Below are 24615 nucleotides of genomic sequence, written 5' to 3'. Positions count from 1 at the left end.
AGAGATGAAAGAAGAAGAAAAACATTTCTTATATGCCCATTCAGACTGAAAAACATTGTAGAGTCATGAAGGTTTTGAAGCTGCTACTGATGGCTTTTAATAAACTGTCAAGTTCTGGTCAAGAGTCCACAATATTCCTCACGATATGGTGAAAACTGGCTTTTTTGGGGGAAGGGCTTATTATGGCCATTTATTGTCAGTCTTTAAGGCACAAAATATATTTATATATATATAAAAAAAATACACACTCTACACTTACTGTTCATGGCTGTCGTCATTGTATGGCAACGTAGTGGAAAAAGGAACCACAAAGAAAAAGGCATTCCGGCCAAAGAGAGGAAAAATACTTTTCTCTCGAGTGAGGGTTCCCAAATGTTTTCAGATCCCTCAAAGTTCCATCCTGGGACATGAAATTAGTAAAAAAAAAACATCAAGTCAGGACATCACATTGCATATTGTGTCAAGCAATGCAGTATAAGTAGGGTGCAAATGATGTGCAGTTGGAAGACCTTTTTTGACTTCTTCGTTAACTTTATTCCTGTGGCAGGTAGTCTGCCTGGCAACCACTGAAAATGGCCAAGACTTGCATGACAAATTAAATTCGGCAGAGAAGACTAGCAATTTGGAGATTTGGACCTGGATTGGATTAAGGCAAAAGTATCATTAAGATGCCACAGTCTTGTTTAAATAGACATTTGGTTGTTGCTAGTTGAAATCAACTGCCTTGGTAATTATTTATAATTTTATATCACCCAGCACTAGTACGTGCATCAGAAATTAGATGAACTAACATGAATGAAGAAATAACTATGTATAACTTCCAACTGTAACACCTTCGTTTGCACCCATGATGTACTGCAACTACTTTTTGCCACATTTTTGTTTGTTTGTGTGCCATCATGAGTAGTTTCTAAAACATTTGCATTTGTACAATTAACAGAAGGTGGAGGGGGATTGCAATAAAGAACACTTAAATCAAAAAGCCCTTCCTGTGACCCACTTTGGGTGCCGCCCCTTTAGTTTGGGAAACCCTGACATAAAGGGACTAACTCTTAAAAATGGATTTTGGATGCTCCAAGCTCAGTCAAATGCACATTACTTGGAAAACAGGCACATGTTCCTGCCAGTAAGCGAGGAATGAATATCAAGCACGACGACTTGGCCATAGTTGCTCAATTTGCACCATCTCTGACATCTGCCAAAATCCGTGCCGGAAAGGCCACAATTGACGGTGTCGTTAACAGTTTTGTTTCAGTTCTTGGCGATATTGTGCATGGTCCGCTACCTCTGCACAATGTCGCTGATCTCCTTGACGGAAGACAGCAGCTTGGTAAAGTCCTGCTGGGCGTTAGCGCCCCCGGAGGCGTTGGGACAGATCTGCAGCTCGCGAAGACTGCTCTCCAGCTTGTTGATAGCTTCTCGGAAGGCGAACTTGTTACGCATCTGCTGGATGGAGTCCACGTAACTGACGCAGAACTTGGACAGGTTCTTGCCTGCTTCGAGGACGGCGCCGTGGCTGCCGGTCTGTTCAGAGTTACGGCCAATGGCAGTGCGCAGCCGCTCGGCGCCCTCTAGGACCATCTCCAGGGTCACGGCCGAGTTGGGCGTGCGCTCTGAGGCCTGGCGCGGGGCCGTCTTGCGCAGTGAGCGCCGAGGGTTGACGAGGGGGATGAAAGCGGCCGGCTCTCCCCCTAGGGAGCCGCTCGCCGAGGCCGAGGTTTTGAGCGTTTGAGGTTTGGTGTTGCAGCTCGGGGGCAGCGGCTTCTTGGTCCCCTCGCCGGGAGTGGTTCCGTGTTGGGGCTCCGGAGTGGACGGGAGTCCCTTGGCTTTGATTTCAGCCGAAGGGGACGGGAGATCTTGAGTCGGACCGCGGGTAGTCTTACCCGTTCTGGCATTGGTGGGAGGAGGAGGCGGAGGTGCTGGTTTGGTCTTCTGGAACTTTCCTTTCTCTCGCGTGGGGTCGGCGGTGTGCCTGTTGCGACGCGCCCGGCACTCGTCTCCGGCGGCTCCCAACGCCGGAAAGATGCTGGGTTTGAGAAGCTCGGCGTGCAGGACGTTGGTCTTGGAGTTCTCTGGGAGCCCGAGCCTTTTCACTACCTTAGGGGTGAGAGCCTGAGGACTAGACCCGGGACTCGGGTCGGCGTCTTTCGGCACATCGTCCGGCGATTCTTCCGCCTTTTTGGGCAGGCGTGGCGGGGGAGTCAGGGCGCCCCTTTGAGGCTTGCCATCCCCCTTCTGCTCATTTGTCCTCTTGCGCGGGAGGGCCGGTTTCCCCCCGAACGTACCAGAGTCAAAATGCCGTTGGCCCAAGTCCCTCGGCAGCGTGATTGACCGCCACTGCTTCCCGTCCGACCCGGCAGGCAAGCTGGAGGACCAAAAGAAGCGTTTAGAGTTCGTCACGAATTCTTCTTCTGCGGGAGGCGTGTTGGGCGCTTTGCCCACAGGCGCAGGCACGGCGGGGGCACCCTTCTTCCGGAGGAACAAAGATCCTGGGTAGGCAGGAGCTCCATTTGTCCCATTATTGTTGGTAGCCGGAAACTTGGAGGAATCGAGCGTGTGCGCCCCGTCGTTAATGGACAGTGAGCCACCGTTGTTAAAGCAATCAGCATCACGAGGGTCCGTGCACCCACCCCGACGATCAGGGTGGATATCCATCTCGCGGAAAGAGGAGCTTCGCTTGGGAGGTGCCGGAGCGTTCTTCTTTTTCTTTTTGATGAGGCTCAGGAACCCACCACGCGTTTTGTCCTTGTCCTTGTCTTTGGGCAGCAACCGGTCATCCTCATTCAGGTTACTGTCCAGGATGGGGCGCTCTTTCCTGGGGACCATCGGGGAGGGGAGGGCCATCTCGGGGTCCAATGGGTCTGAGGAGGGTGAAACATGATCAGGGACACACATACAGTGGCCAAACATTTTGTAAGAGGGCAAACCCCTTGTTTTTGCCAAAGAAAAACTCCGGCCACAGAGACAAACAAGCATTCACATTAAAAACAACTGAAGCTAACATTTACTGTGTGTTTTTGGAATGTGGGAGTTAGCCAAAGTAAAATGAGAAAATCCATGCAAGAATGGAGAAAAGCATGCTGCACACAACATTGGAAATAATATAAAACGTTTAATACAGATCAATTGTTAATATGAAATTCTTCTTACCTGGACTATCTCTGTCTCGATTGTCCTTGTTTTTACGCAGAGTTCTGGTCTTGGTGGGCAATTCCGGAGCCTGCTGAACAGAGCCCAAAATCCCCTTCTTCCCTTTCTTCCCCAACTCCTTTTCCACCTCTAGAAATATACAGGTTAATGTAGTAACATTTGTGTAGAAATATCAAAATTCCTAAGGCTTTCCAAATCATAATTACAAAATGAATCGTTAAAAAGTCAGAAAAATATTTTTCTACATTTTGTTGAGTGTAACGTTGCATGCAAATGACTTCTTTGCACAGCGTTTTCAACTCTGACATACTAACATTGCCATCCCCGTTTTTTAAAGATGTTTTTTTTTTAAAGTAACATTCGTGTAAGAAACAACTAAACACTATATGACTAAGTGCTAGCACAGCTGCAAGGCAGTAAACTGGGAGTCACACCAAATCAAATTATGGCAAGATGGACTTAAATACAGCAACATGACTAGAACAAAATACATCACATACACCTGCACTGATAAAACGATTACAATTACTTAAATCCAGGTATCATGTTGAAATTAGAATTTTAGTATTGTTAAGTTTAAGGAAAAAAGAAGAATTTACAGACTAACCGTCAGAGATGCTGGACTCCTGGAACATAGTCTCAAAAGCTTGATGCGTTTCTGCAAAAGACGGACGTTCTAACGGGTTCCATCTCCAACCTAAAAAGAAGAACTCATCACAATGGAAAAATAGCAGCAGTACACCAACCCTTTTCTCATTTTACTACTCACAAGCTCTCATGAGTTCATAGACCTTCTCTGGGCAGCCTTCAGGGCGGTCCATACGGTAGTCCTTCTCCAGCAACTCGTAAACTTGAGACAGGTCAATACCAGGGTAGGGGGACATCCCATAGGTGGCGATCTCCCACAGGAGCACACCAAATGCTACCGGTGAACAGTTTGTAAGTCAATATCAATCAGTATTACAATTAAGATCATGTTGTATTAAGGTAACAGTGACATACCCCAGACGTCTGATTTGATGGAGAACTTGTTATAGGCCAGACTCTCTGGAGCTGTCCACTTGATGGGGAACTTGGCCCCTGCATGGGCTGTGTATGTGTCCCCCGTCATGAGCCTGCTCAGGCCAAAGTCTGCCACCTTCACCAGGTGGTTTTCACCCACCAGGCAGTTACGGGCAGCGAGATCCCTGCAGTAGAGTGACAAAGGTTTAGAAATTGATAATTGGTACTGAATTGGTCATTTTTTAATATGAAAAAAAAAAAGATCAATTCCCATTTTTTATCATTAGTTACTATTGAACATATTTAATAACTTATCTAATAAAACACAAAGAAAATGAGACAAGTATATCTATTTTAATAACCCACAAGGTGCATTGAATTTCAATAATTTATAAGAATGTTCATATGTCAATCTGTATGGTCAATTTGTAATATAAGTTATTCATTAATTATGCCATGTTGTTAAGGGTTTTATGTTATTGAATAGGAATTATGGTCCAGGGCCTGGATCCTTTCTGACACATAATTTATTTAATGGGAATGTCAATATTGTCATCAAATTGGTTTCTTGCTAAAATAGCAGAATTGGTATAGAAAATAAAAAATATTGCTATCACAAGATTTTTTATTTACAATCCCACTTTAAAAAAATGCAATGGTTGCATATTTTCCTAAAGTCTGTATTTTTTAACTAAGTATCAGTTTTTTCAAATAATAAAGTACATGAGTATGTATTCACAGTCAATGGTCTTCTATGGGAAATCACAACAACAAAGTGGCCCACCACAAAAATGACTGACACTACTGTGTTAATATTAACTAAGAGATGGGGAATATGAGCCACTTAAAATGTTACATTATAAATTGTACAGATGAATGTACTAGTATAACTGGCTGTAGTATAGAAGAAGTGAAGGTTGCCCCTTTTTTCAACTGAAAAAGCTGGAAACTTTTTACTCTGCTGGGAAGTCTATCAGCAACATTTCAGCGTGTGTCTGTGGGATTTTTCTGCTCGTTCAGCTGATGTTTGTGAGGTCAGTGGTCAATGGAATTTCCCCTTTAACTCATCCCATAAGTGTTTGACTTCCAAAGTCACACCTAGCCTACCATTCCCAACTTGTGCTTGTGGCAAGTGCATCTCAACACTTTTGTATATACTTTTGCCTTCTAAGTAAATACTACCATCTTTACAACTCACCTATGTATAAAGTTTTTTTTCTCCAAGTATTCCATGGCCGAGGAGATTTGAGTGGCCATGTAGAGCAGTACCACGGCATTGACTTCCTCTCGGTTGCAGTCCCGTAGGTAGTCCAAAAGGTTGCCGTGGGTCATGAACTCGGTGATAATATAGAACGGAGGCTCCCGTGTGCATACGCCTGTAGTGGTACAGGGATAACACCAGTTGGCAAATGATACATATGACTTGTAGGGATGAAACGCTAAGCCGCACCTAAGAGTTGCACCAGGTTGGGATGTTTAATCTCTTTCATAACAGCCGCCTCTTTGAGGAATTCCTCTACTTCCATTGTGTCCTCCTGCAAAACAAGGCAGGTTGTATTTACACCCTTAGTCCTCCGGGTGGAAGCACATTTCACTCAGACAAATGCTGTCAAAGTTAGTCTAAGTTTATATTAAAGCATTCTACTGGACTTCTGTGAGCCCTATTAACCTAGTTTCGGTTCTAAAATAAGTATAAATATATATATATATATATACACACATGCATACATGTATATTTGTATATATGTATACATGTATATTTGTATATATGTAGTATATGTGTATAAAATGTATCAAATTCTTACTCTAGCCCCCCCACCTCTGCAACCCACATGGTCCCACCTTAAGCGTTTTGACAGCCACAGTGAGGTTGTACTTCTTCCAAATGCCCTCGTACACCTCGCCATACTGGCCGCCGCCTAGTTTGTGCTTCATGGTGATGTCGGTGCGCTCCATCTCCCACTTGTCGTAGTTTGGGGACACACCATAGATGGTGGGCTTGTTGCGCTTGGGAGCCGGGTAGTGCAATGTGGTGATGAGGCCGTCGGCCACTGTGCTGTGGTGGTGCACCAGTTCGGCCAGTGTGTTGAAGCGGCTCTCTGATGAGACGTACAGCTGCAGGAGAAAGAAGCTTTACTTTATTAAACATGTTCTATTTAAGGTATTTCTTGATACAACATGCCTGGGAGATAAGGGTGATGTGTGAAAATTAATTGCTTTCTTAAAATATGATTAGCCACAAAAAAAACGACTTAAATTACCTACAAAGTGAAATTTCAGAAGACATTGCAATGATAAGACTGTTGGCTTAGGATATGTTGATATAGGGTCATTTTGGGTTCACTCCCTATTTTTTTTTTGGCCATATCTGTTACTTTAGGAGCATTTTAGATTGATTTTGTTTTGAGTAAATTGATGAAAGGCTGTCATATATATATATGACACCAGTAAATAGCGAACTTAAAAAGTGAGTAGACTAAGATTAAGATAAAGAAGAAGAAAGAAAGTTGGGTTTAAGATGCCAGCTTTGCATTTTATGCAAAACTACCATCAAAAAATGGAGGTGCAATGACTTGAAAACGGTGATAAGTAGTTTCTGATCGTTGGGATTTTTTCAATTTCTAGTATTGGATGTTCCACTGCATTCACAAGCCGCGTGTCAGGAAGCAGGGTGGAGAGGAGCACATTTGTCAATGCTTTGTGGAAAGAGTCTTTTCCATTGTCCAAGTCTTGCATAACCTGACAAAAACCATCTCTATAAACTCTTTGTTGCTTCTTCACTTGTGAACAGGCTTTAAAGGAAACAACTCTCAATGTTGTGAGGTTGCGGGGTTAAGCATTTAGTTGTCAGTCTCCTTTTAAATACAAAGAAATGTCTTAATTACTTGAGCTGCTTTTAGAGAGTGCTGAGATCAGAGCGAGAGAAACCATGACACAAAGTGACAGACTGGGTGGAATACTGAGGTAATCTGAATTTATTAGACAGATTCATCATAGCAAAGCTTTGAACTGGAGCTCTCAGTGGGAGCATGGAACAAAATAGGAATTGGGAAATGCAACAGCGTGTGCGCAAGCATACTTGGCTGCATCTCTGTGAGCTATGCGTGGGCGTTGGTGTCTGCGGGTCATTCTGTGCAGCACAGTGGTGCTTAGGAGCATTCTTGTCATGCTCCTCGCTGCATGGCTGGCTGCAATGTCGCACAGCTGCTTTTTTGAATGTATTCTGATCTGCATAAAGAATGCTATCTAGAGTCTTTGTATATTTTTAATCTTAATGAAATTCAATGCCCAATAATTTTTTTTTGGTCAAATATCTTTGAGAAACAATTGGCACGGTCTTTTATTGAAAAATGTATTTCTCTCAGTAATGAAACCTAAAAAAGACCCCCCAAAAATAATTTCATAGAGCGGCATTGAGATGGTCAAAACAAAGCATGGTAGCCTCATTTTTATTGTTCAACTGTTTTAAGTAACTTAATCTTAGTAATGAGAAAATGGCCCATTAAGACTTCAAGATTATACTGGTTATGTATCAATAAAGGGAAATTATGCACACGTATGTATATGTATTTATTAAAAGGGTTGTGGTAATTGAGTTTCATTGTAGCAATTTAAAGTGCATTAACTCCTGTGTCTCTCCTCCTTGAATGTGCCTTGATTTATTTTGGTCAACAAAAGTGGCACAAGAGCATTACCTTGCTGTCAGACGCCGTGTTGATCCTGTAGTGGTAGACCCTGCCTTCGTATCGTAGGGAAATGGACCTCTGACCGGGACTGCTCTCGCTTTCACGCACCAGGAAGCTCCCGTTGATCCCCGAGCTAAGCAGGTACTCAGCAGCATTGCGCGATACGGGCCCGTGGTACCAGCTGTGTTTCTCCAGGCTGTTGACGGGGGTGATGTAGTTGGAAGGCACCCAACCCTGGCCATTTTTGGTCTGAGCCTCACACCACTCGCCATTGTGGTTATAGCCCAGCACACGAAGCTTCTCGCCTATAAATGCATTTTGAGAACCATTTAAAAACCCCAAAAAATTACAAAGAATTGCTTTGAATTTGAGATTGTAGACAGAAAAAAATACATTGTTACATTTGTAATTGAACTTAAATAATATGCTGATTGAAACTGGAAGATTTTGGACAGTCCATCAAAGTCAAATGAGTTTTCAAGTAACAAAAAACTAATTTTGATCCATATGTTCAGGTAAAAAACATGTTACAAAACCTAAATTAAGCTTATCATTGCAGCATACAGTCAATCTGTTAATCTGTGTCCTAAATGTAGTCATTTAAGAATCAATGAAATAGTCACATTGATTTTTGTTCCACCAATGCATTAGTAATTAGAATGTTTACATTTAGTTCCACTTAGACAGATGTCACTATGTCCTAATCAGTAACCCAAAATTCACGTTATTAAATGCACAAAATGTTGATTTAACCCTTACCTTTAGTAATGCTGAGTGTATTGTCACCACTAGCCACAAAGTCATACAGTGCCACAAACAGATTGGGGTCATTTTCACTGGGTCCTGCTAAGAGGTTCTCTTTGGAGTTCCAGCGAGCTGCTTCAGTTAGACCTTGACTCTCAAAGTCTGGTCTCTGGAGAGCTTCTGAAAATAAGGAAATATACATTTATAGGTGTAATGCGGAAGGAGACAACAATGTGAGGAAATCCAGCTATGTGGGAGATCTCGTAAGCCTTCATGGTATGCAGGAACATTGGCGCACTCATTTTCTCATAAAGCTTTGCATGGGAAAATTATATGAGGAGTTTCCATGCTTTATTTCATTGAGCTCTCTTTCCACTGTTTGACAATCTCTTGGAGGAATACACAAACTGATGTGATGTGCAGTTTTGTTAGTCTGTCATCATATCTTTTCATTTCCTGGATTATCTCTGCTTTGGTTTTACTTCCTACCTGAGCAACTAGCTCAACTCAGTCCGTGAGAATGCACCAAGGCACCAATACTGTCTTCAGAGTTGTGATTATTTTAATGGTGGTTTGCATGAATTACACAAAATAAAGAAGATTAACTGGAGGTGGTAAATTTAAAATGTGGAAAAAGTTGGAAAAACGTCAATAGTGGGAGTATTCTCATAAAAATTCTTTTAATTCTGTGTCAAAGTCAAACATAATCAATCTTGTTTAGTTGGTTGTTTTTTGAGCACCATGGTACAAATGACAGAATTTACATATAAAAGTCCTCCTCTACTAAAATACAAGTTACGATAAAAGTTCATTTCATCAGAAGAGGTACGACTGTATTTCACCAAGGCCAAACTTTTTAAGACCTCAGGCCATCGGGAAATGTCTTGACGGCCAGTTCAGGGCTGAGAGGGAGGAGTCTTTGAATAGCAGTTTGTCTTAAACGCGTGCAGCTGTTGTCACATATGTTCTGGAAGAAGCAAAACGTGCATCCCCCAACACAAAACGCACATTCTGTTACAAGCCCAACAGCTCTAGAAATAAACGAAAAAGCAAAAGACAACATCGGTGAACTCAATAAAAATTCACTTTTTCTTTAACAATGGTGTTCTTAAAGTCAAATTGGAATGGCAGAGTAGGTATGCAAAGCATGTAGTCGCTGCAAGACCATGATTTCACCTTAAAGGCTACTTGAGACAAAAGAAGGCAGTCATGCATGACCATAACCAAAATTCCAGGGAAATTTGCAAAGGAAGGACAGAAAGATATACTGTGTTTCATGAATAGAATGTAGTAGCTCTAGTGTGTGCAACATAATTGTAAGTTGTTAAAAGTGTGTTTACAGGCATGTGTATGCATGTTTACTCAGCTGCCACTCACTATTTCACATCAATGAAAAAATATTTCTTATTTGTTTTAATGACCTAAAAAAATAATTATCCTTTTTTTCAGTTTTTTGTTTATGTCATACAAAATTGGTCACAAATTATCCTAATTTAAAGTAGAATATGTCTCTAGTTACAATGTCCAAGGTAGAAAATTATTCCTGGAATGAATTAATTTCTTAACTATTAGGTAGTACTGTGTTTATAAAACAAGATCCCTAAAGATATTGTCTTCTCCTTTGACATTTACCAGTACCCAACTAACCCAGGATAATACATTTGATAACTGGGCCTTTACAAATTTCACACATTTGTAAATGTAAATGTTAAGGAAGAAGATAATATCTTTATCATATGCATAGAGAGAGAGAGAATTATACTGCAACAACTCTGATAAATTATTAGGAAGTGCATGTAGTGGGTTTCATGCAAAAGCCATAAAAAATGAACTGCCTTTGTCTTTTAATGTTCCTTCTTGCGCACAAATGGCCAACAAGACAAGCAAAGAGGCACAAGGCAAAAGTGAAATGCTTCCTTAACCTAACACAAAGATCAATCGAATGATAAAAGAGCACAACAGGGTTAAAGCAGGAGTCTTAAAAGGAGGCAAAACATTCTTTGAGACCAGAGCTGGCCTAGACAGCAAGCGTGTGGGCAGCCATTGTCACACATATCCACTTAAGGTGCCACAAATACCACAGGCTTTTGTGAAAGGATGAAGACTCACCAATATAACAAGCAAGTGCCACCCAACTCAAGCTAAAATCCATTCTAAAATAGCAAATCGGAGCGAAACCAAACAAAAGATGATTGCGGCCCTTCCAGAATCACTGCAGAGGGGGAAATTACAGCATGTTCTGGCCGCTTTGCCAAAATGACAAAGAAATGATTAAGAGTATATGTGCATGTGGCTTGTAAAGACTTTATGGCCATGACTCCACTGCTTTGGGCAATTGTAAAGCACGTAATACTTAGTATACATGGTGATGCAAGACAAGAATGTTTTCAAAACCCATACTACTTGGGGGAGAAGATAAACATGGTTAAAGAAAGGGAAACTATTAAAGATCTTCTAATCAGAAAGTCTACGTGAAGCTAATTGTTATGTAATTGCATCTTGAAACATCTGCAACAAAATGCAGTGAATTATTGGCCAAACAGTCTGAGCCAGGGGTAGGGAACCTATGGCTCGGGAGCCATATGTGGCTCTTTTGATGGGTGCATCTAGCTCTTTGATAACCTGTGAGATAAAATATGGAAATTGCTGGTGTCAGAACTGAGATATTACTTCTAGAACTGCTTTAATCTTCATTTTTTTTTGCAGTAGACTCTTCTGGAACGCATCCTCTCATTGATTGGCAACAGCATAAGTATTTTTTTTAAATAAATGTTCATTTTTTTCGACTTTAAAAGTGGTGAAATTACAAAAAAAATGAAAAGGCACCTTTTAAAATTTAGGTATTTTGACTTTTAAATTCGTAGTATGGCTCACAAGAAATAACATTGGAAAATATGAATTATTGTGCCAATAATTGGCCTTCCTTTGCTTCAGTGACAAGAATTAAATTCAGTAAAATGGTGCATTGAAATATCTTTGGTAAACAAAAACAGAAGAATTAAGAACGTTATATGAAGAAAATGATCCAAACTGTGGTCGCAGTGTTTTAACTGGAAAGAAATGGTAAGTATTTGTCAATTTTTTTTAAACATGGCCTGGCATAGGAGCAAAACTTCTCATTCATTTGCGTCATCACAATTGTCTCAATAATTTCAATTTTCCAAATTTGGACAGAAAAGTTCAGTTCAGGTAAAAAAAAAATAGGAATGGAATGTTCTTAAAACCTAAAGTCTTAAGAATTTAGTCTTCTTACCGTCAACATCATTAGGGGGAGTTTTGGAAGGTACTGGGGGAGGGAGTGCATCACGCAGATGATTAAATCATTCGCTTGCACAATGTTTGGCACGCTTAAGAGTCCCTTTCAACACAACAAATTATTCACAATTATGTAAAGACTAGAGTATGCTCTAGTTTCTTTTTTTATTTAACATTGCTAAATCAATTCCTCACTTTAGGAAAAATCTAAGAAATCCCCAAGAACAATAGACTCTACTTTCTTGAAACTTCTGAATGGATTATTAAAGTTGTCATGGAGATTTGGGTTTTGAGTGCAGATTTCAGATTAGATACACTTTCCTCATAAACAAACAGTAAAGTGGGACACAGCCGGGGAGTCAGATTTCCGTGTATTCTCTTTTTCCACTTCTCCCCTACGCCGGTAGCCAGTGTGTCTGGCCTCTCTCGCCTCCCCTGAATTGCGTTTCCCCTCCCCATTCCGCAGTTTCCACAAAGCCAAAATCCTTGCGTGGTTAAGAGAGCCTCTCTGGCTAAACCCCCCCTTTTTTCCTTAAAGCATCTCTTCCTTTGAATCCATTCAAAGTAAAAAAAAAACACTAACAAAAGAACTAGAGGTACACTTGCTTACCTTCCAAGTAGCAACTGGAGGAGGACGACAGTCCTTTTTTAGATTTACACCCCACCAATTTCAGACAAATCTCCAACATTTTCATTTGCTTCCTTTCCCTTGTTGCTTAAAAAAACACAGCTTAAAACGAGACAACTGCCTTTTACATTTGTCCCAACAGAACAATGTTTCAAACAAAGGCAAGACAAAAAGGGCAAAAAGTCAAAAGATGTTCAAATGTCTATTTCTTACTGCTTTCCTCAGCATTGATCCTGCTGCTATTCCATTTTATGAGAAAAAAAAAGAACAAAAATCCAAACTTTCTTTGAGTAGTATCTTCATCTTCTTAGTCATGCTCCAAATCTGCTTAGATCCATTTTTTAAGGATGAATCGGATCCGAAAAGAGCGGCGGATGGATCTACGATCTGATTCCAGGCATACGAATTTGTCACTAGAGTGGGCAGGCGGTCCGTCTTAGTGGTGCCATTCCTCGCTTTGCTTTCCCCCCCAGCGTGAGTGCAGAGTGGAAGCACGGGGGCGAGTTAGCGCTCACGTTTGCCAACAAAGGACCACTTCTTCCAGGATCGGCCTGCTGCATTGGATGACATCAGCTAAGACCTCCCACTTCAAGCAACACACACACACACACACACACACACACACACACTTACCATAAGCGAGAAAGCCACATGTATACATAAACACAGAGCTAAGGCAGCCAAATGTCACTCAAAAAAAACATAAAAATGTATAATGAGGTGAGAAGCAAACGTTCCAGGATTGTCCTCTAAAAGTTTATATTATCCACAAAGCTCTCATGTTTTCCTTCTGCTGAAGTCATCCAATGCTTACAAGCAGCTCTTTCCGTCATTCTTCCTTCCCCTATTCCTTTTCCTTTTATTCCCCCGGCCATACACACACTCTCTCTCACTCTTTCTCCATTCCGGAATGTTTACAGGATAAAGAAATAAACCGAGAGAGAACTAGGTAACAAACTAAAAAGTAAAATAGGTTTTGTCACTTTTTGGTCCATAGTAGCCAACAAGTTAGACACAAAGAGCATAAAAAAAAATTAAACTAAGTCCAAAAGCCACACCATGTAGTGACTTGCCAAAATAGACACGTACACAAACACACAATTAAAACCATATTATTCACCATAACACTTTCTTTCCCTTACTAAAACAACAGTGTTCATTTCAAGCAAAGTATCCACCCTCAACACACATCAAATGCAACTTAACCAGTGTTAACACATCAACTACAGGGATGAGAGCCAAAGTACAAAATATGATTTAAAAAAGCCACATTGCTTTTGGTCGGGAGCCACATGCAGCTCGAGAGCCACACGTTCGCCACCTCTGGTCTATAGAGAAATATTTAAGGAAGGGGAGAAAGTGTCTTTCCAAACATGCCGGTCAGAGAATTTGGGGACAGCTACAGTGGTTTGACCATATGAGGAAGGACGGCCTAATCCTTGGCAGGAGTGGAGCATTTGCAACACATGTTTAATCTCTTTCTTCTGTCTCCCAAACATGTCATAATTCAAGGTTGTACTCCACAACTCTGCCTCATCGACCCGAAAATCAAAATGGAAACATTTGAAGCAATAATTAAGTAAGCAAAAACACAAACTGTCCAATCACCAAAAGTTACGTGACTTCCAGACTATGGAAACAATTTGGGAAATTTAAATTAATTTCTACTTTTCACAAGGGTAATGTTTATTATAGGGCATACATAATTTGAAATGTTCCAAAAAATACAGGAAATATGTATAAATTAACAGGTATGCTCAGCTTTAAGTAAACTCATTTTTGCAGTTATTTTGGGAGATTACAAGGCATGACTGCTGTGTGCTGCTAACTAATGGAACCAAATGGCAATGCAGCCACCAAATTGTTAAATTCCAACAAAAACACATGTTTAAATATTGTTTCGGAAGGATTTTGAATTGATACGATAATTGTGCAATGTAATTTAGATGTATATTGCAGAAATTTACCAATTTCGTCATACGCAGTTTCTGGGTATGATGGCTTTTGTTGATTACAAAGCCTATGTCTGATTATTATTATTATTATAAACAGTATTTTTTAAAACACCCTTGCTGTAAATGATGTGTATTACTAATTAGGATTTACATACAAAATCCACTCAGATTACGTTTGGCCCATTGACATTTGTTTGGCTTTCTTACACAAACTCTAAACAAAAAATAATTACTGAGAAATGCAGGCATTACTTGAGAAAGTCATTAACTTGCTGCGGTGCGACAGAGGATTTGGGGGATGAGATGATGAAGGTAAAGAAGACAATAAAACCAAGGTGGAAAAAGAGGAGGGATATAGATGGAGGAACATGAAGCAGATTGTTTGTAAGTGAGATCATAGGGGGGAAATAATCTGATTTATAACCAAGCTAGTGCATTGCAGCTGACGTATATGCACCAAAGGCTTAACTTCTTTTTATGATGCTCAGGATATAAAAAAAAAAAAAAAAAATTAAAAATGTGCTTGCTTTTCAACATATGGAGGGATGAACACTATTCTGACAAATTCATGTTAGGTTTTAGCAGCAGAAAACATTCACAAACAGCTTGCAAAATTCTAATATACATTCTTCTTTGCAATAACAGATTCATGCTCAAAAGGGAATTTGAGTCATTGATTTTCTATTTTCTAGCGTCCATTTTTAACAGACTACAGACTGAAAGAAGTGCTTCTGGGTTTGAATAAACCTTAGGAAAATCCTATTGGTGTAAATCAGGGTAACAGAGCATGCGCGTAATGTAGTGCAGAAGGAGTGAAGAAAAAAAAAGTAAACGCATTACGACATGCCGAGTGCAGATGTTTGTTGTTCTTGTGGGGAGGAATGATGCCGTTCATTTGGCTAAAAAAAAATGGCAGGGGGTCCTTGGTTTAAGGCTGTGCACGAATACAAGGTTTTGAAGTTCTGAACAGAGTGAAAGAACTAGTATGTGCAGCGGCAGATGAATGTCAGTAGTTGTGCTGCGTTGGTGCCGTAATTACTTTTCCATGTGAATGTTTTGTATCAGTGGGTCTCAAACTTCTACATCAAGTTTCACCTTTAAAACTACATGAACGACTATCACATTTTACATTAAAATATAATTAAGTAGTTGACCCATGTGTTCAAAATCCAACTTTTTTGCCAAGAGCTATCCACAGGTAAAAAAAAAAAAAGAAACGTCAGTCCAAGGTTAAGTCTATGCTGGTTATGATCACATGAATCCATGATGACATTAACTTTTCTTTTATGGCCAATGTGATCATGAGCTTTCAAATGAAAAGTTTTTTTTGTTTTTTTTTTTGCACAATGGTATGTATTAGCTCAAGCAGTCTTGAGTTCTCTACTTGACTTATGACTGCGAGTTCAACATCACGTCAATCAACAATGCAGACAAAACTAGGCTAGTTAAAGCCAGATGAGCTTTTTGGAAGGTATTTGACGCCAGGCGACAAGAAGCAGGAGATTCATCAGAATCACTGCTCATTTATCAAACCTACAGATAGACAGGCCAAAAAACATGCAAACCATTCGAAAGTATGTTTAAAGTTATAATCAAGTTGTTGTTTTTTTTGTCATTTTACTCAATTGAACTCATATTGTTGGCACAAAAATTGCATATTTTTCTATTTAAGGAAAGTGGCGTGCATGGAAGAAAACAGAAAAAAAAGCAGCAGCAACACATTTGTTTAAGTCAGAAGGTTGTAAAAAGAAAAACCTGCCTTGCAGACTAAAAAGGATTATGTGAGGACTTAAAAAATGTGGTTAACCCAGAAACAAAGAGATTTTTACACTATCAAAGTGTGTTGCGTTGCTACAAACAAGTTGCATGCATGTTGATACACATTGCCGATGGCCTCTGGTCTTTCTTGCCAAATGTGCAAACCATATGGATGGAAAAGCAAGAGGGTGGTCACACAAAAAAAACAGGACTTGGTATTTAAAATAAAAAAAAAAAGAAAGAAAGAAAGCCAAATAAATACCAAATGACTTTAATCACAAGGTCGTACGCACAAACACAAGCCATTCAGATGTTGGCATGAGTCTCTGGTCTTTGTTTGTGTGAAACCAACATGCCTACATCTTCTATTGTTATGTCCAAGAGCAAAACAATGCATGTTGCAAAAAAAAAATGCTTAATATTTTTAGTTTGGAGGATCTGCCAAGTACAAATGTATGATATATTAGGAGACAAATCAAAATAAATGGAAAGTGAGGAAAGAGTTGACCAAATGAGGGAGGAAATGAAAAGCCTTATGTTAACCCTTACCCTAGTTACAGGATGTCTGTTAGGGCAGTTAAATTTTCTCAATGTACAAATTAATGAAAAGGTAGGGTCAGCATGATAATGGTTTAAGACCGATGTTGACCGACAAGGGATTTTCAAAGCCCATCGACGATTAAAAAAATAATTCAGCCGTTTGCCAATCTATAAAGTTATTGCAAATGCTTTTCCTTTTGCATAGTTTTTGCTTTAATGTATACTATTCACTCATTCATTTTCTGAACTGCTTCTCCTCACAAGGGTAACAAGGGGTGGGTTCTGGAGGGTACCGTGCGACCAAACGTCCAGGCGACCAAACGTCCGACCAGGGTGCTGGAGCCAATCCTAGCTAATTATGGGCACCAGGCTGGGCCCACCCTGAATCAGTCGCTAGCCAATCACAGTGTAGAACGAGACAGACAACAATTCATGCACACACTAATACCAAATGACAATTTAGAGTGTTAAACCAGCCTACATTGCATGTATTTGGGACGTGGGTGGAAAACAGAGCACCCAGCGAAAACCCACATAAGCCCTGGGAGAACATGCAAACTTCACACAGTGAGGACCTGACCTGGGACCAAACCCTCGACCCCAGAATCACTCTGCCCCTGGGCCACGGCAGTGTAATTACATGGTATCAATGTTAAACCCAGAAAACCCCTTAAAATTCAATTTGCATTTATGAACATTTCAAAAATATGAGTCCATGCTACTAAGTAAAGCAAGCACAATTATAAACCAAGAACATTTGACTTCACATACCAATAAACTTGTATTGGTCACAAATCATTCCACTTTGGATTGCGATTCCACTGCAGAATACATTTTCCAATTATCTTTGCAAATTCTTCAAATTACATCTATGTCTGGAGAGGAAATGTGATGTAATAATGTGCCGATTAATTGAGGGAAAGAGCCATCAATTCAGCATTCAGCATCTTCAAGAACAATAGGATCCCTGTAGGTTATTCAGTATAGATAACACAGGTTACAGCCTAGATGTAGCCAGTTACCAAACATAATCCACTTACTACACATGCACTTGAATGCAGCTGCCACTGGGGCTTCACAGTTGGGGGAAACAGGCATTTACACAAATCAAATGATGGTACAGTATGTGGCACCAACATTCACAGCTGCAGTATGGACAATTCTTAAATGACTCTAACATGCATCTGGATGGAATGTGGAAGGGGAAACATGGAAACTTCATATGAAAAAAAACATAGCCAGGTTTCAAAGTAAACCCAAAAGAACAGAGCTCTAAGTCGTAGAAGTGAATAGCAGTGCACTGTGCTGCCATCTGTAGGTATCAGGGTATAACTGAAATGAAATGAAATAATTAATAATTCCCATTTTTCTATGATTAAATAAATGAACCCCTTTCATATAATTTATTCCATTCCTGTCTGTCACTCTTAGATAGAAGCATAGATCACATTAATCATAGCACATAGTATTACTCTGAAAGCACCCTAGCAGATACTCTATCACTTTCATTGTACTCCTGGTCAATCATTTAGTCAATTAGTCAAGGCAGAGATATATGGTGAATGCAATATGTCCGAGGCAGTTTGTAATCCCCTGCAAAATCAGTCAATTCCATGTACTTTGTCACAGTGTATTCAGTTATCTGAAACACTTGTTGGTCACACACTATTACCAATCAATTAAGTGCATCAGTGAAATGGCGGCACAACCACAAGACAGGTTCCCACATGCAGGAACCGTCTAGCTCCCAGGCAGCTACAGAGCGAGAGGTCTCAACCTGCCTGTGACGTACCGGCACGCTGTCAATTCACACAAGCACGCACCCAAAAAAAAACTCATATAGAGAAAGTCAAGAGAATATGTTGACGATGCACTCTTCTTGTATCATGACTCACACACCCCCGGGACGGTCAAATTGTTATATGCGTGGGCGTAAAGGGGGAAAACAAAGACGTGTCACTGTCGTTGACCACATGCTTGCTTTTAATTTTTTTCTGTCCAGACCAACGTGATGATTTCTTTTGCTGCAACCCTTGTGAGGATAAGCAGTGTGGAAGACGACTGAATGAATGATTTCATTTGAAATTTTGTAACTTGGACTATTTGTTGCATTATGGGACAAACTCATCGTAGTATTCCGAAACCTGAATACTACATATGAAGAAGTATTCCTAAGTAATGGTACTACAGTCTTTGCAGATAGATATTATTCTATATTAAAGCAGTAGCATTCATGTACTTACCACAATGACTAAATAAGTTTACAACATGGAGCCATTATCTTTGTTCTTACCGTGTACAGCAAAGACGTTGCAGGGATGAATCCCATGACGTGTGGACTCCCTCTTCACCCCCTTGATGAAGGCTGGAAGACTGGGTCTCCTCTGGTCCCCGACAAACTTCCCCGGCTGCTGACCCATAAGGGCGGGGTGCCAGGCCACAGTCGGGACTCTCCGGGCCCGACTTAGTCGTCAGACAACTGGCCAGTGAGAAAGGAACAAATAAAGGGAAGGTCTGAGGAGAAGGGGAAAAGGTATGTGTTCTTTTCCCTGGCTGGGAGTGTACGTTCTTGGATTGAGCAGACCAAATCTGCAGGTCCAAGCTACTCCAACGTGCCTCTGTGAACCATGCATTAATGGGATTTGGGTGCTTGATGTTTCTGGAAGAATGGGAAGACAAGTATTACTTTCAGAGCATATATAGGCAAAAAAAACTTCATTGCATCCTGCCCTCTATCCCTTCCTTACACTTGTTACAAGGAGAGGTCGCAAGTCCCCAGTAATTGAACCATCGACCACACATTGTGAGGCAAATTTGCTATCCACTCTACTACCAGGCGGCCTATATAAGACTTTCCTGAGATTTTTTTTATATTTCTTTCTCTGTCCTAAATGATGACTCATAATGAAACAACTTGCAGTATTAAACTGCCATTTCTTGTTTAAGAATATTGAAAAAGTCATTTTGATTGAGTCATCTAGGATTAACATTGTCATTAAAAATAATAATAATTGGCAGCTCGGCGAATGAGTGGTTAGTGCATCTGCTTCACAGTGGGAGACTTGGGTTCAAATCCAGGTCGGTCCACCTGTGTGGAGTTTGCATGTTCTTCCTCTGTGTGTCTGTGTGGGTTTTTTTCCGGGTACTCCGGTTTCCTCCCACATTCCAAAGACTTGCATGGTAGGCTGATTGGACACTCTAAATTGCCCCTGTTGGTTGTTTTTCTCCTTCTGCACTGCGATTGGCTGGCCACCAATTCAGGGTGTGTCCCCCGTCTCTGGCCCGAAGTCAGCTGGGATAGGCTCCAGCACCCCCCGCGACCTTAGTGAGTATAAAACGGTTCAGAAAATGAGATGAGATCATCATAAAAATACTTTGTTTCACTATGTATCAAATTGCATCACATATTAAATTGAATCAAAATTGAAGTACTGTCAGACAGTTTTGCATCAAATTGCAACTCATGCCAAAGGTTCCAAACTTGTGAGTCAAAATGCAATTGTTGTCACACCCCCATTCTTTACGGTATGCATCTTTCCATACATTTTGACCCTTTCTAACATTCATTAATCCTACCTTGCTGTCATCCTTCCAGTCTACCATTCTTCATTCCCTTCTTTCCATCCTTGCTGACAGATCTTTCTCTCCTTCCAACATCCCTTCTGCCATACATCTTTCCATCATTTCCGCCATCCCAATTTCTTTCCTCCTCACACGTCAAACCATCCATCCTAGCATTTTATAATACTTCTTCCACAATCCCAACACTTTTTCCTCCCTTCTGTCATTGCATGATCTCTCCTTTTCTATATTACTTCCATCCCTCTCTGACATTTACTCTCCATCCTTCTTTCCTTCACCCTTCATTTGTATTCATCATACTTTTTTCTTCCATTACAGATCTTTTTAAAAAGTTTATCAATCAAGAGAACACTTACGTCTGGCCCAGTGTGCATCCAACTCCAAGAAACTTAGCACAGGGCTATTGTTTGTCAAAACTTGAAAGTTGCGCACTAGTATTTTACCGCGAAGTGTGAAGTGATAGAGTGGATCAACATTAGAAAAATACTTCTGGCAATGCATAAAGGGGAAGTAAAGGCCACTTACGTGCTGTTGCATACTTAGATCGTGTAGTTTGGCCGAAAAACACAAGCTACAACTGCAGAGGGCCATGGAGGCTAGCTCACATTAGCCTCCAGACCCCTATGAAGAAGGAGCACGGAGCGCTCAACAGTTGGCCGCGTCGCCTCCTCACCCGAGCACTTTTCTCTCCAAAAACATCTCCGATCTCAACAAGTTTGTTCATTCCGGCCACCGGGGCGTTAAGGGGCAAACTTCAGCGTCCGATAGACTTCCCCCCCTCCAGCGATCTTGACTTTTGAGTGAGAAATGGAAGTCGATTCCTCCGTCAGCCGGACCCCGCCAAGGGTTGCTGTCGTGCCCGCGTGGAGGCCGTCCCTGACCGGGTCGGTGTCGCCGCGATCTCCGTTGCCAAGCCGCTGGGTTTCACTAGTCTACTCATCGCCCCTCATATGAGACCCAGGGGAGTGGCAGTGATCTTCTAGCCGGGCAATAGTCGTCGGGTGGCTACTAGAACCGCCATACTTCCATTCGCAAGGTGGTTTATACAAATATGTGGGTGGGATGACGCGTGACGTCACGTGCGTGCGTGGGCTAGTAGTACTAGTAGTACTACATATAGTTCTTGAAAGTAGAGATCTGGCAAAGGTATCCAAACTAAGATCCGAGGGGCAAAACCATTCACTCATACCTATGAGCAATTTAGTGTTCCATTACCTTAGTATGCATGTTTTGGGGATGTGGGAGGAAGTGAGAGTACCCAGAGAAAACCCACACAAGTTCTATGCAAACATCACAAACCCTCCATGTCAGAAATGTGAGGTGGGCGTGCTAACCACTCACTCACTGCATCCCAGGTTTGATTTGCAAATTATGAAATTGCAATTAAATATGACCTGCACAAGAAGCTTAAATTGAATTTCAGTTCATGTGTGGAACACTCTCCCCATGTCACCCCAAAATTATAATTTGACTCCATTTATAAGATTATAAAATAAATCAAGAGTATAAAAACAAGATCATTTATTTATGAACTGACCCTTAGGGCTGAATTCTTATATTATTATATTTGTGAGACCTTTTTGGCAGAATCAGCCCTTGTTTTTTTTACATGCGTGTGTTGAATAATCAAAGGAGTCATTACAGTAAAAAAATGGGTTTTTATTTTTTATATATTAACTAAACAGAGATATCCAAAAAGTGTATAATGTTTACTGATCATGTCTGTGACACCCTTGGAGCTTCATTCCATGTCATTTCTTTGCATACAGTTGTTTTATGGTTAGAATCATTGAAAGGTTGACTTGATGGTCTTCTTTCAACAGCAGAAAAATAGGAAATGTCTGTATAGTTGATTCGGTCAGTGAATTAATCCCGATTTAACCTTCTTGTTCAATAAGCTTGTGTTGTGTCAGCAATGCAATCTCCTCCATCACCTCTGGTTTCAGTATGTCTTTAACCTGCAGGGGCAGACCACACAAACACATGTTAAAACAGTGCATCATGTCAACTTTACTGACATTATTTAGTTTGCAATCAACAACTCATGCTGGTTATAGCAGCTTTTATGCTCCTACCTGGTGCTGTAGTGAAGACTCATAGCAGTAGACAACACTAGTGTCAAACAGGAGGACCTTGTGTGCCGCCAGAGCCAGCAGGCAGTTCCTTAACCGGGATATCACCTCACGATCTGACAGGCTGATCGGCTACAAGAGGCATTTATTACTAAATAATACATAAAATTGCATTACTAACTTTTCAAAATGTAATGACATTTTAAATTCTCCCTTCCTATTTGAGACAATTACAACAAATGTTCACCTCTAGGCTAGTGTAGAAACCACCGGCCTCTTCTTCCTGTTGTCCAGGTGTGGGATACAGCCAGATGAAGCCGTTATTACCCAAGATGATGGAGGCGCCACATGGGAGGTTGTGGAAATGAGTTTTTTGCCTTTTGATGAGAGACGGAGAAAGTTGCACCAGCACTCCTTGGCCAAGCTGCGATAGAGTTTAAAATAAGGACCACATTCACAGTGAATTAAATCCAGTTTAGTTTTTGAACTCACTTTCCCATACTTTAAGCTACGAGTGTGAAGCGACAAGGCACCGTCCGGGAAAACCGACCGCACCTCTGCCTGCAAATATATAAGACATAAAAAATGACAAACAAAAATGATATGAAAAGATTGGTTCATCTTAGGAAATGAGGGGGAAAAGTACACTGATGAGGTCGCCTTCGAGAAGATACTCTCTCATGGTTAGCTCGTCTTCAGCTGATCTTCTCCTCTGGAAGAAAAAAACAAAAACAGAACATCTTTTGAAATGGAAAAATGTTATAGGTGTCAAGCCATTTGGGCCCATTCCAATACTGATATTGGCCAAGAAAAACAATAACAAAAAACATTAAAATAATTGATAAACTATTAAATCAACCTTTTGACTCCTGAACACTTGTAATTCCAAATCTGACAAAATGAATGACGAAAAATGCATTTCTTTCACCTAATACCAGTTAGAAATTCAAACAAATTGAAAGTCAAGCCTTGTTTTTTTTTTTACCAGCTCTCCTCCAGGCAGGTTGACAGAAGATAGCAAAAGTACAGAGTCCAATCGGGAGTTTGTCTCCACCTTCCACCGTTTTTGTTGCACCTACACAAACATAAAAAACATGTAAAAAAAAATATAATGAATAACTCGTTAGTTCACCATAATAGGCAATTGTAAGAAATAATACCTCTGTGATTCTGCCAACAACGACATCACCAACTTCACCGTTGAACCTATATACCAATAAAAATAATTAAATTACTGCTTCTGTTTAAACATGAATAGTGCATTTAAATAAAAGAAAATAAAACAACTGTATGTTTATAATTATGATTGATAAGGTTTTTAAAATGCTTACCTGGTCTTGAGTGGTCTCACACAAATTAGTTTGTCCACTCGCTGCACTTCTCCAGCCACAGAAGCTGTCAGTTTTTCCTCTTCCAAGTAAGTACCATGGCCCCTGGTTACAAAAAAATATGATGAATGATCCATAGTTATTTAATTTATTTAAATGAATGGTGGTCATTACATTTTCATCACTTAAGTTAGCCACTCAGATCAAAAAATAAAAGGACTTTTTCAGTATTTTCAGGCAGACTCGCCCTTTTTCTTTCAGTTTCTACAAAAATTAAATGAGGTTACAGTTGAAAATGTTAAATATCATTTGGCTTCATTGACACAATGATAAATAAGCAGATTGTTTTTGTGATCCAAATTAGGATCAATAATAGTAGCTTTAAATGTGCAAGTACACATAAAACTGATTTTAATACAATGATAATTAATAATAATAGATCATTAATTATAGAACATAAATGAACCAAAAGAGATTTTTTAAAAATCCCAGTCTGAATAACACTTGTTAGAGAACTTTTAAAACAATGTAGCCCACATAATTTTAATTTCAAAAGATTATAAGGGCGTACCTCATAAAACCTGAGTCTGACGTGATCACATCACCGGGAACGACCAAATCGCTTCTGTCTCCAGTGGAAAGGGAATGGGATGCTAGTTTTCGAATGGAAGGAAATCTCATATCAGCCGCCATGATGCTCGTGCTTACAATTTTCTTCTTCGACATCTGTGCTACTTTGGTCTTTTTTTCCGGTTGTTGAAGCGATCTTTTCAAAGAGGCTGCCCTCTATTGCTCTAGTGAGAAAATTTCTATCACTGATTCAAGGCGTTTCAAAAGCTGAAATGAGTAAAAGACGCCACTAGGTGGCAGTGTTGTCAACGCGTTAACACGGCGCGGGTATGTGACGTCTCATGT

General features: G+C 40.4%; 2 protein-coding genes across 3 annotated transcripts; both read right to left on the bottom strand.

The window, feature by feature from the left end:
- Positions 1-17: 17 nt before the first annotated feature.
- abl1 (c-abl oncogene 1, non-receptor tyrosine kinase) lies at positions 18-21363 on the bottom strand. Of its 2 annotated transcripts, XM_077736710.1 has the most exons (12): positions 20826-21363; positions 19012-19377; positions 8598-8762; positions 7848-8143; positions 5995-6267; positions 5603-5687; positions 5351-5528; positions 4153-4337; positions 3920-4072; positions 3758-3847; positions 3151-3279; positions 18-2861 (listed from the first exon to the last, which is right to left on the bottom strand). In XM_077736710.1, the coding sequence occupies exons 2-12, from the start codon at positions 19136-19138 to the stop codon at positions 1282-1284; spliced, it is 3261 nt and encodes a 1086-aa protein (XP_077592836.1). In that variant the 5' UTR covers positions 19139-19377; positions 20826-21363; the 3' UTR covers positions 18-1281. The 2 variants fall into 2 exon arrangements, with proteins under 2 accessions (XP_077592836.1, XP_077592837.1); XM_077736711.1 differs by lacking the exons at positions 19012-19377; positions 20826-21363 and adding an exon at positions 12448-13010.
- A 575-nt stretch (positions 21364-21938) lies between these two features.
- exosc2 (exosome component 2) lies at positions 21939-24492 on the bottom strand. The gene is made up of 9 exons (XM_077737726.1): positions 24272-24492; positions 23704-23805; positions 23533-23578; positions 23358-23447; positions 23019-23084; positions 22865-22933; positions 22620-22796; positions 22376-22504; positions 21939-22258 (listed from the first exon to the last, which is right to left on the bottom strand). The coding sequence occupies exons 1-9, from the start codon at positions 24424-24426 to the stop codon at positions 22178-22180; spliced, it is 915 nt and encodes a 304-aa protein (XP_077593852.1). The 5' UTR covers positions 24427-24492; the 3' UTR covers positions 21939-22177.
- Positions 24493-24615: the final 123 nt, after the last annotated feature.

The sequence above is a fragment of the Stigmatopora nigra genome, chromosome 17, assembly GCF_051989575.1.
Source record: "Stigmatopora nigra isolate UIUO_SnigA chromosome 17, RoL_Snig_1.1, whole genome shotgun sequence".
In the NCBI taxonomy this organism is placed as follows: Eukaryota; Metazoa; Chordata; class Actinopteri; order Syngnathiformes; family Syngnathidae; genus Stigmatopora; species Stigmatopora nigra.
This window is presented reverse-complemented; position numbering and strand designations above follow the sequence as displayed.

Bases quoted from the DNA above. Each gene is read 5' to 3' on its own strand.
- exosc2 (XM_077737726.1), bottom strand. From the start codon at position 24,426: ATGTCGAAGAAGAAAATTGTAAGCACGAGCATCATGGCGGCTGATATG. The intron at 23,579-23,703 runs GTAAGCATTTTA...ATTGGTATATAG, and splicing joins GTGAGACCACTCAAGACCAG to GTTCAACGGTGAAGTTGGTG. The intron at 22,259-22,375 runs GTAGGAGCATAA...CTGCCCCTGCAG, and splicing joins AGTCTTCACTACAGCACCAG to GTTAAAGACATACTGAAACC.
- abl1 (XM_077736710.1), bottom strand. From the start codon at position 19,138: ATGGGTCAGCAGCCGGGGAAGTTTGTCGGGGACCAGAGGAGACCCAGT. The intron at 4,073-4,152 runs GTATGTCACTGT...GTTCACCGGTAG, and splicing joins CATCAAATCAGACGTCTGGG to CATTTGGTGTGCTCCTGTGG. The intron at 3,280-3,757 runs GTTAGTCTGTAA...GTATATTTCTAG, and splicing joins GGAGTCCAGCATCTCTGACG to AGGTGGAAAAGGAGTTGGGG.